Source organism: Dreissena polymorpha, chromosome 13 (assembly GCF_020536995.1).
Source record: "Dreissena polymorpha isolate Duluth1 chromosome 13, UMN_Dpol_1.0, whole genome shotgun sequence".
Classification (NCBI taxonomy): domain Eukaryota; kingdom Metazoa; phylum Mollusca; class Bivalvia; order Myida; family Dreissenidae; genus Dreissena; species Dreissena polymorpha.
Genome location: NC_068367.1, coordinates 12,078,503 through 12,099,596, shown reverse-complemented (window position 1 = coordinate 12,099,596; position 21,094 = coordinate 12,078,503). Strand labels below are relative to the sequence as shown.

Here is a 21,094-nt window from a genome sequence, read left to right as displayed (position 1 = left end):
TTCACTATTTCTTTACTCGCAAAACAATACTAGTGGCTTAAAACTTAACTCGCAATCGGTATTTTTCACTCGCATTTTGCGAGTGTGCGAGTGTTAATTTCGAGCCCTGACTTGGATGACTTTTTTCGTTTGAAACTCGTAAATTTGATATGCTGTCATTTGATTAAACGTCAATGACATTCTAAGTCTTCTGATGTTACCTTTCATAACGAGATATGAATATGTTTATTAATAATGCCCCCTCTTCGAAGAAGAGGGGGTATATTGCTTTGCTCATGTCGGTTTGTCGGTCGGTCTGTCGGTCGGTCTGTCGGTCCGTCCACCAGGTGGTTGTCAGATGATAACTCAAGAACGCTTGGGCCTAGGATCATGAAACTTCATAGGTACATTGATCACGACTCGCAGATGACCCCTATAGATTTTGAGGTCACTATGTAAAAGGACAAGGTCACAGGTGAAGGTCACAGTTACTGGAAATAGGCATTTTAAGGATTTAGCATGGTTCAAACAAGGGAAACAACTACCGTTTATGCATGTTCTTTTTGTTTACAGCATTTGCCTCCCTTGTAATATATTTAAATTTTACCAAATGTAAGGCTAATTGCATTTTTGTAATGCATTGTATCAATCACCACCACCACCACCACCACCACCACCACCACCACCACCACCACCACCACCACCACCACCACCACCACCACCACCACCACCACCACCACCACCGTTGTTCACAGTGACAAAAAACGTATTCGCACAATTGCTGCTACTACAACTTATAGCCCATATAGGAGGGCATGCATGTTTTACAAACAGCTCTTGTTATAAAGGTTTTTATTATTGTATAATTGTACAGCAGCAGAAGTTGATTGTCTTAATCTTATCGACTTTTCCCTTTAAGCCAATTCACACATGTATCTATTTCTATCTCGATTTAAAAAGTAAGGCTGAGTTTAGTTTATTCTTCAAATTGATGTAATGGTTAATCTAACAACCAAAAAGTCGGTATTTAATTTAATAAACAAAACGTCTGTATAAAGGTCAGTAGAACTTTTAAAAAAAGTATCATAACTTTGGTCATTGTTAAATACATAAGAAATGAATATCTAGTTAAGTGTTTTTATTTAAAAAAAAATAATTCGAGTAAGGATTCGCATGAATAAAACCATAAAAATAGCCGGAGTTGTTAAATAAGCGTCTTAGTTCTATTTTAACATGGGTGACATATTTGATTCTCTCAGCCAAAGAGAATACATCACTATAACTATCACTGGTCTGAGTCTCGTCCATTTTCAACACACATCTCGGACAATTTTATGATATCAGTTCATAGTGTTTTGTTGTGAAATTGTACTTTATTGTTTACATCTAAATTCTTAAAATGTAATGCTTCTTTTTAAACATCTTTTAACGTCATGAAAATAAATTCCAAATGTACGTGTTATCTTCTCTTGATACTGCTGCTTATTTTCCGACTTAGTTCGACAAAACTGTTGCAAATAGTGTGCTATGATATTGTTTTCCTGTTTGTTAAACGGACTTAATGACCAGTGTAAATATCCATTATAACTCATTGTTAGCCAGTGTGCCGTTTTATTAAGGCTTCGCATACAGCAAATGCTACAGATTCTTATCAAGCAATACTGTCCTCTAATGTTATAGCATACCACAGACTATACCCAGTGACTTAGGCGAGGAAATTTAAAAAATGTGGATTTAAAGTTAGCTTTCTATATGCAACGATAACCACCGGCTTACATTCCAAATGTGCGAACACTAAGTCAATTAAGATGAAAACTTCATTGGTAAAGTGGCTTGTTGGCGAATTTCATTACGAAAATGATCTTCTTATAATAAAACACTATTACAGTAAACCACAAAACTATCAGAGTCAATGAATACCTGAGCATCCTATGCTCGAGACCACGAACTCCGGATCGACGGCATTGGACGCTAAGTTTGGCGATGTATGATTTATGCTCGAGACCACGAACTCCGGATCGACGGCATTGGACGCTAAGTTTGGCGATGTATGATTTATGCTCGAGACCACGAACTCCGGATCGACGGCATTGGACGCTAAGTTTGGCGATGTATGATTTATGCTCGAGACCACGAACTCCGGATCGACGGCATTGGACGCTAAGTTTGGCGATGTATGATTTATGCTCGAGACCACGAACTCCGGATCGACGGCATTGGCCGCTAAGTTTGGCGATGTATGATTTATGCTCGAGACCACGAACTCCGGATCGACGGGATTGGACGCTAAGTTTGGCGATGTATGATTTATGCTCGAGACCACGAACTCCGGATCGACGGCATTGGACGCTAAGTTTGGCGATGTATGATTTATGCTCGAGACCACGAACTCCGGATCGACGGCATTGGACGCTAAGTTTGGCGATGTATGATTTATGCTCGAGACCACGAACTCCGGATCGACGGGATTGGACGCTATGTTTGGCGATGTATGATTTATGCTCGAGACCACGAACTCCGGATCGACGGCATTGGACGCTAAGTTTGGCGATGTATGATTTATGCTCGAGACCACGAACTCCGGATCGACGGCATTGGACGCTAAGTTTGGCGATGTATGATTTCCCTACTGTCCCATGTAGAAGGCGTAATGATGTCGTTAACTCGTACAGTGTTTGTTAACCCTTTACCACTTAGAAACGAATTTTGACGCATGTGTAGTCCAATAGAAAGTTCAATGTAATTAAAAAACATTTTTACTAGATTCAAGTTTAAAAGGTTTCATTTCCAACACTAAGTTACTGGTGAGCAGCAAACAGCATAAAACCTGAACATAATGCGAGGTACTCGCAGGCTGTTTTGGTTTATGCTGGTTTCAAAAGCCATTTTCACTTTGCTTTTGATGGGGAAATGGTGAAGCGCATGGGCTGCACATGAACCAGTGGTTCCTGTAAATTGCTCAGAAGATAGATCTAAAAGGTTGTTATCAGTTATTATGTCGTGGCTAGCCACTTAAAAAATAAATAAGTTGAAAAGTAACGAGGCTAGAAAAACATAAACACACACTCGTGTCTCTTGTTTTTAGTCGGATTCCATATGGAGGTTTTTATTTTTAGTTACTAAAACTGTGTCGATTTTCGCCTGGTACGAAATCGTTTGAAGATGATAATATATGTCTAGTGGCAGCAATGCTTGAAAAACACTGTGATAGGTTGTGACAATTTAAAGAGGGTTCGTGCAACGTGTAAGGATCACTGCACACAGAGCAATCTCTGTGTATATTTGACACTGTCAGTTTCCAACTCTCTGCAGTCCGTAAGTGTAAAAATCTCGTGCAGACAAGGCACGAGTTCTGTACAGATACTTGCTTGTGATTCATTCCCGAGGTCTGGTAACGTCAGGTGCCCTTGTGATAATAATAAACAATATTTAATTTAGAAAATTTTAGCATGCGGTAAAGTGGCTTTTGGAAATGTTTAATTTAATTTATTTTACTGAATATCTCAACCACGATGATTCTTTTTTAATAATACAGTTATATTAAACACACAATATATACATTATGAAAACACACTTTTAAGATGAATTTATTCTGCTGATATTATTCACAGTTTCTCATTAGGATCGCAATTAAAAACATATCGTTGTACAAGAGTCCCGGATTTAAAGGGGCCTTTCACAGATTTTGGCATGTTTTGAAGTTTGTAATTAAATGCTTTATATTGATAAATGTAAACATTAGATCTTTAAAGCTCCAGTAAAAAATCAAGAATAAAATTTAAAAATAAAGAAAAAAGTAAACATCAGCAGGGCTCGAACCACTGACCCCTGGAGTCCTGGGTCCTGGAGTAAAAAGTCTTCGACCTAGACCACTCAGCCATCCTTCCAGATACAATGACAAATGCATTTTATACTCTATATAAGTAATCCTCGTAGTTTCACAAAATATAGCAACAACAACAGAACTCTCCAAATTATCAATTCGTTTCGCGTTGCAACGCTTTATCATTTTCAGGTTTTTAAAGGGATCTTTTCACGCTTTGGTAAATTGACAAAATTGAAAAAAGTTGTTTCAGATTCGCAAATTTTCGTTTTAGTTATGATATTTGTGAGGAAACAGTAATACTGAACATTTACCATGGTCTAATATAGCCATTATATGCATCTTTTGACGATTTTAAAACCTAAAAATTATAAAGCGTTGCAACGCGAAACGATTGAATAATTTGGAGAGTTCTGTTTTTGTCGTTAAATTTTGTGAAACTACGAAGATTGCTTATATAAGGTATAAAATACGTGCAACATGTGTACTCGGCGAAATAGCTCAGTAGGCTAAAGCGTTTTTACTTCAGGACTCTGGCAGGACTCCAGGGTTCACTGGTTCGAAACCCGGGCTAAGTTCTTTTCCTTTTTTTAATTTTATTCTTGATTTTTTACTGGCGCTTTTACGATCCAATGTTTACATTTATCGATATAAAGCATTTAATGAATAAGATAAAAAATGCCAAAATCTGTGAAAAGGCCCCTTTAAATCGTCAAAAGATGCATATAATGGCTATTTCAGAGTATGGTAAATGTTCAGAATTACTGTTTCCTCACAAATATCATAACTAAAACGAAAGTTTGCGAATCTGAAAGAACTTTTTTCAATTTTGTCAATTTATCCAAACGTGATAAGGCCCCTTTAATAATTTTCAAATTATTTGTCATCGATTGTTTTAAACTTAGTCAAACTATAAAATCATCTGTCTTGAAGTATTTACAAGAAATGGCATGCGATACCCGGTGATGTCCTAGCAGAGTTGTCGTTCGTGTTGATAAAGGTAAATATTAATAGAACAGCATATCCTGGGGAAACAGATTCAATAAGTTTATCAGAACGTTAATTTCAAATTAGTAATTTTACATCCATTTTATTTTTATGGACCAATGAAACAACTATATATTTTCTCTATTTTGTTTGATATTTGTTCTCGATTTAGTAAATAAATTGCGAATAAAAACATGTAAAATTAACTTTTTACGTGATCACAAAACTAAAGACTGCGAACAATTTCGAACCTGCAAATTGTAAACGCTGCACTGCTATGATATATATATATAAAACAACATTCTGTACAGTATTTGTACGTACCGCTAGCGCAGTGGTAAGGCCGTTCGCTTTTTCACCTTTACGACACCGGTTCGATTCCCGCTCCCGGCGCAATGTTATATTTTGTCTGTTTTGTGGTCACCATTCCGGACAGGTGTTTTTTTTCCGGATAATCTCATCCCCCCGCAGCATTTGACCATATAAAAAATTAAAAAGTATTTCAGTACAAAACAAATAGCTGGAAATTGCAGCTATCATTCAAAATTCGTCCCAACTGTCGTCAATCTAATCTTATTAGGTAGGACTGCTGGACACACTCCGGGTCCCAACATTATGCAGCCTCAGCGCGGAGATAACTCATTACTTTGGAAAAACACAAATACACACACTGGGTGCAGCCTAGGCGCGTATAGACTCAAACAAGGCAACAAACTCAAGTGCGGGCACAATCATTTAAAATTTACATATTGAAAACGATATTCTAACAGAAATTAGACAACCACCTAAGTGTACATACCATGTTTGATATTTCGTTCGATTGTTAGATTTCAGCATATACATGTATAAGGTCATTTCGCTATTAGTTAACTTATCCATATGTTCGTGGGCGAACTCGGATAGTCAAGTGCTCATACGATTGAGCTCACATGGTCCGGCTATGTGCGCATACCTACTTTCGAGAATCATAATGAAGGTATTGCCATACTTAATGAGTTACCCACGGGTACTACTTCCCCGTACCCCTAAACTTTTTTTCGTACCAAAAATGTTTCGTACGCAATTTTTTTTCGTACCAATTTTTTTTTTCGTACCCAAAATTTTCGTACCCCAATTTTTTATCGTACCCAAATGTTCGTATCAACAAACATAATTGTGGTGATATAGATAAACTTAAATTGATGTTTTATATCCATCCTCTTCAAAAGCATCGTCACACCAGTACTGCCAGTACTTTGATTGAGAACTCGGCGCTATTGGTTAGTCGCTTGTCTTCACATCACGATTGAAGTTTGTTTCGTCAAGGACGTGTTAGACACGTCATATTTCTACATATGAACAATTAAACAAAGTACCTTAATACTCGATAAGACTGCTAGACATCAGTTGTTGTAGTCAGATATAACGATGGCTGCATAGCATCAGTTGAATTATGTAAAAATTTGTTACCGAGGTACATGATTGACGAAGCATTTTGTCGTCTACAAAGTTTGTTCAATTATGCACAACGGGGTCAAAGCCTCAACCCGACGGTCGACAGTTTTACATATACGTTTATATGTACTTCATGTAAAAAAAAACTTCTTGTAAAAAATAGCAATGCCGAAGGCTTCTTTTCGCTTAAGTAGAACCATCTACAGGTCATCAACAAAGTTTATTATGCCCCCCTTCGAAGAAGAGGGGGTATATTGTTTTGCACATGTCGGTCGGTCGATCTGTCGGTCTGTCGGTCCGTCCTTCCATCCACCAGATGGTTTCCGGATGATAACTCAAGAACGCTTAGGCCTAGGATCATGAAACTTCATAGGTACATTGATCATGACTGTCAGATGACCCCTATTGATTTTCAGGTCACTAGGTCAAAGGTCAAGGTCACAGTGACTCGAAATAGTAAAATGGTTTCCGGATGATAACTCAAGACTGCTTAGGCCAAGGATCATGAAACTTCATAGGTACATTGATCATGACTGGCAGATGACCCCTATTGATTTTCAGGTCACTAGGTCAAAGGTCAAGGTCACAGTGACTCGAAATAGTTAAATTGTTTCCGGATGATAACTCAAGAATGCTTAGGCCTAGGATCATGAAACTTCATAGGTACACTGAACATGACTGGCAGATGATCCCTATTGATTTTCAGGTCACTAGGTCAAAGGTAAAGGTCACAGTGACTCGAAACAGTTAAATGGTTTCGGATGATTACTCAAGAATGCTTATGCCTAGGATGATGAAACTTAATAGGTACATTGATCATAACTGGCAGATGACCCCTATTGATTTTCAGGTCACTAGATCAAAGGTCAAGGTCACAGTGACTCAAAATAGTAAAATGGTTTCCAGATGATAACTCAAGAATTATTAGGCTTAGGATCATGAAACGTCATAGGTACATTGATCATGAATAGCAGATGACCCCTATTTATTTTTAGGTCACTACGTCAAAGGTCAAGGTCACAGTGACAAAAAACATATTCACAAAATGGCTGCCACTACAATTGACAGCCCATATGGGGGGCATGCATGTTTTACAAACAGCCCTTGTTTCAAATAATATCCTTTGGTAAAAAATTGATCCGCACTGGATATACCGTTTTTACATAGACTTAAATGGGAAAATTAAAAAAAAAAAATTTTGTCTGAAACTGCAAGGCACCTAACTTTCATATTTGGTATCTTCTAAATGTTCTGAACAAAGTTTGTTCAATTTATGCTCCCTGAGTCAACAGTCACCTCGCCCAGCGGATAATTAGTTTAACATTGACTCATGTGATGACAATATTTTGAAAAACAACGGTATTGTGTGAAATCAGACCATAGCTTTGTGTTTAGCATCTATAGGTCCTAAACACAGTTTTTCAAATCATTCACGTAATTGGAAAATTGACTGCGCCACAGGGGCAACATTTATGATAAGAGCAATTAGCAAAATTGTTTTTAATATCAATGGCCGGGACATCCATATTTAGTACGTATTATAAGATAGGGTCCTCTTATTAATGTTAAAAGCATGCCTTTGTTGTCAAGACTGGCCACGTCATAAAAGTAACATGATTTATGGAGACGTTTAAAGCAAAATATTTTTTTTTAATCTCTATACTTACAATGCTGTAAATACTGGTCCTAAACGAGTATAAAGAGTCCTAAAATGGACCAAAATACGCACCGAATCGGGAGGTTCTATTTATATAACTCTTTACTACGGGTCGTCAGGTGAACGTTAAATTTTCCGCAGGGTACTCTTGTTTGTTATTCGACAATCTATGGCATATTTAAGAAATAGATTACACGAACGAACGAAAAATGTACACAATTTATGACTCCCTTGAACACCGTTCACCTTTTTTGGTAAAAAGACCGATTAATTTTGGTTCAAAACTATTTTTGGTTGTAGTTAAGTTTTTTTTTTAATTTTACTGATAACAACAGCAACAACAAAGTAATAAGTTTAAAACGCCATGTACACTGTTGACTGTGTCGTTCACAATAAAACTGTCGAACAAAAGAAACATAGCAAAGAAGGCGTTTTCTGAGTAAACTGGCCTTAATGCAAGTGCGTAAAGTGTCGTCCCAGATTAGCCTGTGCAGCCCGCACAGGCTTATCAGGGACGACACTTTCCGCTTTTATGGTATTTTTAGTTTCACGGAAGTCACTCCTTACCGAAAATCAAGATAAGGCGGAAAGTGTCGTCCCTGATTAGACTGTTCGGACTGCACAGGCTAATCTGTGATGACACTTTACGCACATGCATCATGCCCAGTTTTCTCAGAACACGACTCATTTAGTTTAAACCTATTTATTTTAGCTCGATTGCGTCGAAAGCCTTAGGCTTATATAAACGCTCTCGAGTCCGTTTCCTGGGCCTAGAACCAGTACTTGGTGTCTTTGGGGGAGATCTAAAGAACGCTCCCACGGTGGGGATCGAACCCGTGACCTCCCGGTCGCAAGGCGGACACCATATCCCATTACACCACGGCGACCTTTTGCTCATCATATCTTGTAAAACGTCAACATCTTATTCAACGTAATTGCAGGCACTCTTTAGCATATACTTCATTCTCATAATCAAAACAAATCGTTTGTTGTATGAAATATTAATTTTAACAGTACGTTTTTAAATACATTTCAAAAACTGAAAAATCTTAAATCTACGTTATGTTTGTTATCATTTCAGTTGTTGGCAAACGGCCTTCTCTATGTCAGCGCCAACGTCGCCGGCCTGTTTATTCACAACGTCACGGAGCGCGCGCAGCGTAAGACGTTCTTGAAGACCCGGAACTGCATAGCCTCCCGCCTGGATATTGAAGACGAAAATGAGAAACTTGTAAGTGGGCGTTGCCGAACATGAGACAATTTAAATATGTAAGTGTAAATTGAATAAGTGTAATTAGTTAACACCTTAATCGGTTCAATGAATTTTTTAAGTACACATGACTCAATGAATCATATTACCTTCAACTAAAACGTACTGAATAATCAGTTGGTAATCACTAAACAGAAGGTAACACATAATGTATTTATTGATTAAAGATATTAAGAGGAACGGAATGTTTACAAAGAAAGATGATTAGCAAGTTATCATGATTTTACTGGAAGTCGACCCACAAGAAGCATAATATGAAAGCAGTTAAGGGTACATCAGTTTTTTTAATGCATGGAACGCCTTTGACTATTGCGTCTGTTTTCTTGCAAAGACCAGTTGTTATTATATTTTAAAAGATTGTGTTATCTCTCTTATGGCTACATCATCAGCGAAGTCAAAATACTTATGTAATGTTTTTGACATTTAAGAGCAACACATATTTAAGTTTGGATAACATGTCATGAACGAAATACAACATACGCAATTAATAAGATAAAAACTGTGGACGGACAAAAATAAACAAGTACATCCCAGCTGGTTTTAAGAATTGATTTCATTTCAGGTATACTATTAGAACAAGTTACACTTTTGTATTGTGATTTTAATGAGCTAATATGCAGTATTAAGCAGTTATAAGAAAACCACATAAAAAAAGATATACCTAAAGTAACAGCTAAACGTTTTTATTTCTGGCAATAATCAACTGATATGCATTTGCATGAGATACAACTCGTCTTGTTAACTAGTTACAAGAAACAGCAATTCTGTTAATCGATTCGATGAATGTTCAAGGTGTCATCACCCAATCGTAAAATATGTGTCTTGTTCTGACAAAACTGGGCATAATGCATGTGGGTAAAGTGCCGTCCCATATTAGCCTGTGCAGTCCGCACAGGCTAATCAGGGACGAAACTTTCCGCTTAAACTTGATTTTCGGTAAGAAGGGACTTCCTTCAAACTAAAAATACCATAAAAGCGGAAAGTGTCGTCCCTGATTAGCCTGTGCGAACTGCACAGGCTAATCTGGGACGGCACTTTACGCACAAGCATTATGCCCAGTTTTGTCAGAACAAGACACATATGCATATCATGAGGCTCGTGACATTTGAACAGTCTGCAAGGAAAGTTCAATCAAGACGCAATGCATCTTAGATTGATAAGAAATGTGAATCAAATAATCCCGTGGGTTGCAGAAATCCAATGAACATTATTTAGAACAGAATCGAGTTTTATGTCAAGACTCTGCCGCGTCAATCTTCATTAAACGCCTTCTTTGGAATGCTTGCAGGAGCCGCAATTACCAATTAAGCATATGTTTGATCCCGTTCCGAGCAATGAACGCTGGAAATTTGATCAATATATAATATTTGTCAGATTTGCATGCCGTTTGTTTTCCACTTTACTTACAACATTCTTTTTTAAGGATGTTTCATTATGGGTATTTTCAATAATACTATGTGCAAACTAACACGCGTTTCGATAAAGTGATATTAACACCTAGGAATTTTGATATCTGGACGGATCATCAGTTTAAGTCTTTAATTGTACACACAAATATGAAACATATTAAGGGATATAATTATAAAAATCAATTATAGAAAAAAAATCGAATCTATCGGTATCACTAGTTGTTATGGTGGTAGAGATTTGAAGAGGTATTCTCGTAAGCACTCAGCTATGCGCGGAAGTAAGCATACACTGCTTCAGGTGACCTTCAAAATACCTTTTAAATGTCTATATGGCCAAAGGTGTCTTATTGAATGCCAAACACGTATGCGGTTTTTATGGTTTCATTGTTTCAGCTTATTTCCGAATTGAAAAACACCCGTTTGTTGTGTACGCGTGATGTTACTAGGCGCATAACACATGTCATAGTCTCTTTAAACATGTGCATGTTATCAAGTAATCAACGTTTGTGATTTTTCAGAACAATGCCGTTATTATTGGCAATTACAAATTAAATGCAATATTAAAAAACTGACAACGATTAAGTTATGGTGGAACTGTTTGCACCGAATGTCAGGACCTCATTTCGACAAGTAAATTTCCAGCCTCCAAAATAATATGCTATGAACTGCTTTGGTGCAAACAATAACTGGTTCTTTGGTGCTTTGTTACAATCGAGTATTGGTTTCTTAATAGACTGTTTGTTCGTGATGTGTACATTGACAGACTGCGCGTAAATGATTTATACCCAAAGTGTCAATGTGGATGTTTTGTTTCAGAACACGTATGCGTGTGTTATTTGTTTCATGACTGTCGTTGTGAGTGTGATTAGTATCATAATTGCATTTGCTTACGAGATTGGTTTCTTTACTAAGAGTATTTTAAAGAAAGTGTGTGTCAAATGTGTGCGCATGTTCTAGTGTGTATATTACGTGCAAATGTCTTTCATGTGTTTTAACTGCCTTGTCAGACGCGTTTCTAAACTGCACCTGTGTGATTTGAGTCTTGATTGCCTGTGTGTGATTTGAGTCTGAATTGCCTCGGTGTGATTTGAGTCTTGATTGCCTCGGTGTGATTTGAGTCTTCATTGCATGTGTGTGATTTGAGTCTTAATTGCCCCTGTGTGATTTGAGTATTTATTGCCTGTGTGTAATATGCGTCTTAATTGTCTGTTTGTGATTTGACGCTTGATTGCCTGTGTGTGATTTGCGTCTTAATTGCCGTGTGTGATTTGCGTCTTAATTACATGTGTGTGATTTGCGTCTTAACTACCTGTGTGTGATTTGCGTCTTAATTGCATGTGTGTGATTTTAGTCGTGATTGCCTGTGTGTGATTTGAGGCTTTCTTGCCTGTATGTGATTTTAGTCTTGAGTGCCTGTGTGTGATTTGAGTCTTAATTTCCTCGGTGTGATTTGAGTCGTAATTGCATGTGTGTGTGTGATCTAAGTCTTAATTGTCTGTGTGATTATAGTCTTGATTTAATGCGTGTGATTTGAGTCTTGATTTCCTGTCTGTGATTCGAGTCTTTATTGCCTGTCTGTGATTTGAATCCTAATTGCCTCAGTATAAATGCAGTCTTAACTGCCTCTGTGTGACTTGAGTCTTAATTGCCTCTGTGTGACTTGAGTCTTAACTGCCTCTGTGTGACTTTAGTCTTAATTGCCGCTTTGTTCATTAAGTCCTATTTATTTATATATTAATTGTTTAACTTATTAGTTCATTTAATGTTAAAATCTGATATTTACATATACACAGTGCTCCAGCTAGAATTTGAAAAGGGCAGGGCGGCTTTTTTGTCAAAAGGGCACTTTCGACGCGCAGTATTTTGTGAAAAGGGCACTTTTGACGCGCAGTATTTTGTGAAAAGGGCACGTTCGAGCGCGCGAGTGTTTCTGGAATGCTTTCTATTGCATGTTAATTTATATGTTATAAATAACTGTATTATTCCCATTATTATTAAACCATTCAAATATAATGTCTACAATGAGGATTAAACTAATTACAATGTAATAAGAGATTTATGAATTATCATATGTAAAAAAAAAAAAAAAAAAAAATTTTTTTTTTTTTTTTGAGGGGGGGGGGGGGGCAGGGCGGAGGTTCGGGGGGGGGCAGGGCGGAGGTTCGGGAGGGCAGGGCGTGGCGCCCTTCGATTTAGGCCTAGCTGGAGCACTGCATATACATATCTTCTAATTCAAATAAATATTTGAAAAAAATAAAATTTCTTTAAACACAGTGAATTGTATCAGATTCAATGATGCGAGGCCCTTTGTATTTTTTGGACTGCACAGCCACTTGTTGAGCTCTCTCTCTTTTCCTAGCATACTTCTCCCTCTCAAGCAACAACTGTTAAAGCAGTCAAGACAGCATTTTTGTTTTGTAGTCACCAAGAATATTTTTGTTTTACAAAGCTTTCACCAAGCGCGCTCGAGTAGAAATGCCGCGCTAAGTATGTTATATTGTTATTCAACATGCAAACGATGTTAAAATACCGAACTACACGTCTAACGCCCACTATTGATATGAAACACACATTCTTAACATTGTTTTAAAGTTGTAACAAAGTATTTCTAGCAATTAACGGGCCACATTGTCTGTATTTCACTGACATGTTTGAACAATTTAAACAATGAATAATTCGACTTTCGCGCATATGTTTTATCTCGAAACACAAAAAAAAACTGCATAACATGTCAAACAACTTTCTTCGCGCGAACTTGCTTTCGCAATTTGCGCACTTTAACGAGTGTTTTACTACTACTACTGCTGCTACTACTACTACTACTACTACTACTACTACTACTACTACTACTACTACTACTACTACTACTACTACTACTACTACTACTACTACTGCTACTGCTACTACTACTACTACTACAACTACTACAACTACTACAGCTACTACTACTACTACTACTACTACTACTACTACTACTACTACTACTACTACTACTACTACTACTACTACTACTACTACTACTACTACTACGACTACCACTGCCACTACCACGACTACTACTACTACTACTACTATTAATAATAATAATAATAATAATACTGCTACTGATGCTGCTGCTGCTATTGCTACTGCTACTGATGCTACTACCACCACTTCTACTACTACTACTAATAATAATAATAAAAATGCTACTGCTACTGATGCTGCTATTGCTACTGCTACTGCAACTTCTACTACCACTACTACTACTTCTACTAACACTACTCCTACTAGTAATAATAATAAAACTACTAAAATAACTTGGTAAATGCGCCAGTACTGTCGACGTCGTCAAGTGGTTATGTATCAGATACATCAATTTTGCTTTTAATTATTACCAATGAATACACACATTAACGTTGCATAAATTGCTGTTTACATGAACCAAAATCAAGACGATGGGTTTGCCAATGTAATAGAATGGTATAGAAACGTTTATTATTATGTCTTCGCGTTTATTTGTAGTCGAGCATCCCGGTATGAAGTTCTTACAGGTGAAATACGTAGGCACTAATGTTAAGACTTCCCGTTGCAAGAGAGTTGAAACGAAAACGTAGTCAGATTTCAGCAATCAAAATGAAGATAATGGCAAACTGTTGAAATCTGAAGTTATTAAATTTTGAAATCTGGTTCACGTTGAAAGGGTCATACAGAACCTAGATATGTGGAAATCCTTTCGAAAATACATCTGTGCAGTCATTCGATTAAATCAACAAAAACAAAAAAGGGTGCAGTTTTCGGACATTATTGCCGTGACCTTTTGTCACCGGCTTAACTTAAGTCACTAACGTAAGTCACTGGACACACATAGTTAAGTTTCTAACAAAATTAAAAGGGACCTAATTTGTTCGTTGAATGGTCAATAATGCTTTTGTTTCCAGGAAAAGTTGTTGCTTAGCGTCCTTCCCCAGCACGTTGCTATGGAGATGAAAAACGACATTACGTCACCACACCAGGGCATGTTCCACAAGATATACATACAGAGGCACGAGAGCGTCAGGTAAACGTTGCCGTCAGAATTCCCTCGACTTAATAACGAGATTTCGTGCACTGTGCGACTCATGTGTGTCTGCTATGGTTTGCTAGGGGTCGTTCGAATGCGCTGACTCCGGATTTAATCATTAATTTGTGTTGAGCTTTTGTTTTAGGTAAATATCATCATTCGTCGTGTTATACAACGCAATTGGCAAATGAATTTCCCTCCAATCAACGTGCCCTGAGTTCATAATTCCTTTTATTATCAACACAAATATGCATGAATTACGGATAATTTAACCAGTGGGGTCTGTATTTTCAGCATCTTGTTCGCGGATATCGTCGGCTTCACGAGTCTCTCCTCGCACTGTTCCGCCGAGAACCTCGTCAAAATCCTCAATGAGCTCTTTGGCCGCTTCGACCATCTCGCCAAGGTTAGGCTCATAGAGTTTTGGAATTTTTGTTTTGAATTGGCTGCTCTAAGGCGGTGAGCACAGTTTTTATCCAATTTTTAGATCACCTGAGCACAACGTTTATTTTTTCGCCTTTTGTCCGTCGTACGTCGTGCGTCCGTCGTCAACATTTGCCTTGTGAACATTCTAGAGGCCACATTTATTATCCAATCATCATGAAACTTGGTCAGAACATTTGTCCTAATGATACCTCGACCGAGTTCGAAACTGGGTCATGCTGGGTCAAACACTAGGTCACTAGGTCAAAAAAAAGAAAACCTTGTGAAAACTGTAGAAGTCACATTTGATGCCCAATCTTCATGTAACTTTGTCATAATGTTTTTCTTAATGATATGTTGGTTGAGTTAAAAATGGTTTCGGTCCGTTGAAAAACATGGCCGCCAGGGGGCGGGGAAGTATTCCTTATATTGCTAAAGAGAAACCTCGTTATCACTCTAGAAGTCACAAATTTTGCCCAATAATCATGAAACTTGGTCAAAACATTGGTTTCATTGATATCTCGAACGAGTTCGAAAATGGTCTAGATCGGTGAAAACAACATGGCCGCCAGGGGGCGGGGTAATTTTCACTATATGTATATAGTGAAAACATGTGAACGCTCTAGAAGTCACATTTTTGGTCCAATCTTCATGAAATTTGGTGAGAACATTTGTTTCTTAGAAACGACGGTTGAGTATGAAAATAGTTCGGATCGGTAAAAAAACATGGCTGCCAGGGGGCAGGGCAGTTTTACTTATATGGCTATATAGTTAAACCTTGTTAACACTCTAGAAGTCACATTTATTGTCCAATCTTCATGAAACTTGGTCTGAACATTTGTTTTTTTAGCTCACCTGAGCACAACGTGCTCATGGTGAGCTTTTGTGATCGCCTTTTGTCCGTCGTCCGTCGTCAACATTTTGCCTTGTGAATACTCTAAAGGCCACATTTACTGTCTGATCTTCATGAAATTTGTTCAGAACATTTGTCCCATCGACTGAGTTCGAAACTGGGTCATGCTGGGTCAAAAAGTAGGTCACTAGGTAAAAAAAAGAAAAACCTTGTGCACACTGTAGAAGTCACATTTGATGCCCAATCTTCATGTAGCTTTGTCAAAATATTTGTCTAAATGATATGTTAGTTGAGTTCAAAAATGGTTCTGGTCCGTTGTAAAACATGGCCGCCAGGGGGCGGGGCAGTATTCCTTATATGGCTATAGAGAAACCTTGTGAACACTCTATAAGTCACAATTTTTGCCAATCATCGTGAAACTTGGTCAAAACATTGGTTTCATTGATTTCACAGACGAGTTCGAAAATGGTCCAGATAGGTGAAAAAAACATGGCCGCCAGTGGGCGGGGCAGTTTTCCTTATATGGCTATAGTAAAACCTTGTTAACACTCTAGAGGCCACATTTATTGCCCAATCTTCATGAAATTTGGTCAGAAGATTAGTCTCAATGATATCTTGGATGAGTTCGAAAATGTTTACGTTTGCTTGAAAACATGGCTGCCAAGGGGCGGGGCATTTTCCTTATATGGCTATATATGGCTATAGTAAAACCTTGTGAACACTCTAGAGGCCACATTTATTGTCCAATCTTCATGAAATTTGCTCAGAAGATTGGTCTCAATGATATCTTGGATTAGTTTGAAAATGGTTACGTTTGCTTGAAAAACATGGCTGCCAAGGGGCAGGGCATTTTTCCTTATATGGCTACATATAGCTATAGTAAAATCTTGTTAACACTCTAGAGGCCACATTTATTGCCCGATCTTCATGAAACTTGGTCAGGAGATCCGTCCTAATAATATCGTGGACGAGTTCAAAAATGATGCTGGTTGGTTGAAAAACATGGCCGCCAGGGGGCGGGGCATTTTTTCCTTATATGGCTATAGTAAAACCTTGTTAACACTCTAGAGGCCAAATTTATTTTCCTATCTTCATGAAACTTGGTCAGAAGATTTGTCCTTATGATATCTTGGATGAGTTCAAAAACGGTTTCGGTTGCTTAAAAAACATGGCCACCAGGGGGCGGGGCATTTTTCCTAATATGGCTATATATCATGCTTTAGTAAAACCTTGTTAACACTCTAGAGGCCACATTTATTGTCCGATCATCATGAAACTTGGTCAGATGATTTGTCCCAATATTATCTTGGATGAGTTTGAAAATGGTTCCGGTTGGTGGAAAAACATGGCCGCTAAGGGGACGTGACATTTTTCCTTATATGGCTATAGTAAAACCCTGTTAACACTCTAGAAGCCATATTTATTGTATGATCATCATGACACTCTGTCAGAAGATGTTTCCCAATGATATTTTGGACAAGTTTGAATTTGGTTCCAGTTGCTTGAAAAACATGGCCACCAGTGGGCGGGGCATTTTTCCTTATATTGACTTATGAATTTTCATGAAACTTTGTCAGTAATTATTTGTTTAAATGATATCTTGGATGTGTATGAAAATCTTTCTGGTCTGTTGAAAAACGTGGCTGCCAGTGTGTTCACTAGTCATGAAAGTATGTAAGAACATTTTGTTCTAATGACATCTTGGGCTGCACAGAACAGGTCAGTTCCTTTGAATCTCAGGTGAGCGACTTTGGGCCTTTCTGGCCCTCTTGTTTAATTATTTGATGGTATGTGCTATATGGTATTGACAATTAAGGAGTAGCGTTCGATAAAAATCAAAGAATTATATCCTGATAATGTTTTTGGCGTTTAATTATTTAATCATTATATTAAATTAACTTAACGAAAGCACAAGTGTGTTTTTCTACAATCGCCGCACAGTTAAAATGTGGATTTTGATACATTCTGCCAAAAATTTAAGCTTTTCACGCCAAGTTAAGTAACATAAAATTTAGGTTAAACAGTTACGACTTCGAATGTGTCTGTTAATGTTGGTTTTGTATTTACATGTACATTTTAGTGTCAATTTTGTTATGTGAACATCAGTTATAATGTTAATGTTTTTTTACGTTTGAAGATACTAACGTACGTGTCAAAGTTTGTGCCACATTTAAGTGAAATTAGACAAAACTTACGAATAGTTCTCAACATTATAGCATGCTTTTGGAAATGTTGATAAAAACAGTTTCTCTGGGAATGCCTCGTTAACATTCACAGATCACGTTTGATCGTACCTGTGTCATTAATCATAACAACATGCCATTTTGACATATTCCGTGCAACTGTGTGGAATAAAATACGGAATAAAACCGACAGAACACATCATTTATCATTCTCCTCTTTACCATTTTCATGAAACCCATGATTGATTAGTGCAGTGTAATCGTTCAAAAGACATTGTTGCATCTGACGCATTTAGCCTCCTTATTGAAGAGGGAATACAAAGTTGCTGACATGAACTTGTTAATAGAAATAATAAAATTGACACTCTCAGACGATAATTGTGCTTCTTTTCTGTGTATGGCAAGCATTTTAAAGGAGAGCACACTAAATACTGATATTGAATGAGTATGTGTCAAACACACACTTAACAAGTAGTTAATTCAAATGACTCGTTCACGTAATTTCGTTATGTTTTAATGTTAATAAATGAATCTTCTGACCAAAATGTTATATTTGGAATAGTTGTAAATAATTAAAATAATGGAAACACGATCAAATAAAATGTGTTCGTCGCCATACTATCACAACACCACGCTGGTAAATTAAACTGAATTGTAGTTTTAACCTTATGGCATTAAACTATTAATACGCCGCTTTGCCATTTTGTTTAGCTTTTGTGATCGCCTTTTGTCCGTCGTGCGTCTTCCGTCGTGCGGCGTCAACATTTGCCTTGTTAACACTCTAGAGGCCACATTGTTTGTCCAATCTTCATGAAATTTGGTCAGAAGATTGGTCTCAATGATATCGTGGATGAGTTCGAAAATGGTTACGTTTGCTTGAAAAACATGGCTGCCGAGGGGCGGGGCATTTTCCCTTATATGGCTATAGTAAAATATTGTTAACACTCTAGATGCCACATTTATTGTCTGATCTTCATGAAACTTGGTCAGAAGATTCATCCCAACAATATCTTGGACGAATTGGAAAATGATGCCGGTTGGTTCAAAAAAACATGGCCGCCAGGGGGCGGGGCATTTTTCCTTATATGGCTATAGTAAAATCTTGTTAACACTCTAGAGGCCACATTTATTTTCAGATCTTCATGAAACTTGTTCAGAAGATTGGTTTCAATGATATCTTGGATGAGTTTGAAAATGGTAACGTTTGCTTGAAAAACATGGCTGCCAAGGGGCGGGGCATTTTTCCTAATATGGCTATAGTAAAATCTTGTTAATATCTATAGGCCACATTTATTGTCTGATCTTCATGAAACTAGGTCAGAAGATTCATCCCAATAATATATTGGAGGAGTTCGAAAATGATGCCGGTTGGTTTAAAACATGGCCGCCAGGGGGCGCGGGCATTTTTCCTTATATGGCTATAGTAAAACCTTGTTAACACTCTTGAGGCCACATTTTTTTCAGATCTTCATGAAACTTGCTCAGAAGATTTGTCCCAATGATATCTTGGATGAGTTCAAAAATGGTTACCTTTGCTTGAAAAACATGGCTGCCAAGGGGTGGGGCATTTTTCCGTATATAGCTTTATATTGCTATAGTAAAATCTTGTTAACACTCTAGTTTCCCAATCTTCATGAAATTTGGTCAAAACATTTGTTTCCTGTGTAGTTAAGTTTGGTTTTATTATGTCATTATTATGTAACATTACCTGTATTAAGTTATTTTTCATAACACAGAATTTTCATAATTAACATAACTGTTTTAGCCATTAGCACTCATCTCATGATAAGCTTATCAACTAAGAGATAGTTAAAAAAAGACAACATGTAAATGATTTTGCAGTATTTATCTCCCTTGTTTAACCTGGTTCAGTAATCTATATGTTTGCCCCCCTTCGAAGAAGAGGGGGTATATTGCTTTGCACATGTCGGTCTGTCGGTCCATCCACCAGGTGGTTTCCGGATGATAACCCAAGAACGCTTATGCCTAGGATCATGAAACTTGATAGGTAGATTGATCATGACTCGCAGATGACCCCAATTGATTTTGAGGTCACGAGGTCACGAGGTCAAAGGTCAAGGTCACGGTGACCCGAAATAGTTAAATGGTTTCCGGATGATAATTCAAGAACGCTTATGCCTAGGATCATGAAACTTGATATGTAGTTTGATCATGACTGGCAGATGACCCCTATTGGTTTTCAGGTCACTAGGTCAAAGGTCACGGTGACCTGAAATAGTAAAATAGTTTCCGGATGTAGACTCAAGAACGCTAACACATTGGATCATGAAACTTCATAAGTACATTGATCATGACTGGCAGATGACCCCTATTGATTTTCAGGTCAAAGGTCAAGTCACGGTGACCCGAAATAGTAAAATGGTTTCTGGATGATAACCCAAGAATGCTTATGCCTAGGATCATGAAACTTGATAGGTAGATTGATCATGACTCGCAGATGACCCCTATTGATTTTGAGGTCACTCGGTCAAAGGTCAAGGCCACGGTGACCCGAAATAGTTAAATGGTTTCCGGATGATAACTCAAGAACGCTTATGCCTAGGATCATGAAACTTGATAGGTACATTGATCATGACAGGCAGATGACCCCTATTGATTTTCAGGTCACTAGGTCAAAGGTCAAGGTCACAGTGACCCGAAATAGTAAAATGGGTTCCCGATGATAACTCAAGAAAGCTTATGACTAGGATCATGAAACTTCATAGGTACATTGATCATGATTCGCAGATGACCCCTTTTGATTTTCAGGTCACTAGGTCAAAGGTCAAGGTCACAGTGACAAAAACATATTTACAAAATGGTTGTCACTACACTTGAGAGCCCATATGGGGGGCATGCATGTTTTACAAACAGCCCTTGTTTTATGAGTGTTACCAATAACCCCCAAGTGACAAAAAGAATGCGATAAACACTACATAACTTCGGAATGGTCAATCCAAACGATAGCAAAGCAAATCCATGATTATCAAAGCAGATTCAGAAACGTCAAAGGGAAGAAACTAAAATATTTTTG

The 21,094-nt window shown here is 37.7% G+C and overlaps 1 protein-coding gene across 1 annotated transcript in view; it reads left to right on the top strand.

Moving 5' to 3' along the window:
- LOC127855248 (Ca(2+)/calmodulin-responsive adenylate cyclase-like) overlaps window positions 1–21,094 on the top strand; it is a 92,427-nt gene that overhangs the window by 43,884 nt on the left and 27,449 nt on the right. The window contains exons 4-6 of the mRNA XM_052390673.1: window positions 8,962–9,111; window positions 14,480–14,598; window positions 14,896–15,007. Coding sequence (XP_052246633.1) covers window positions 8,962–9,111; window positions 14,480–14,598; window positions 14,896–15,007 — 381 coding nt within the window. The remainder of the gene's footprint in view (window positions 1–8,961; window positions 9,112–14,479; window positions 14,599–14,895; window positions 15,008–21,094) is intronic.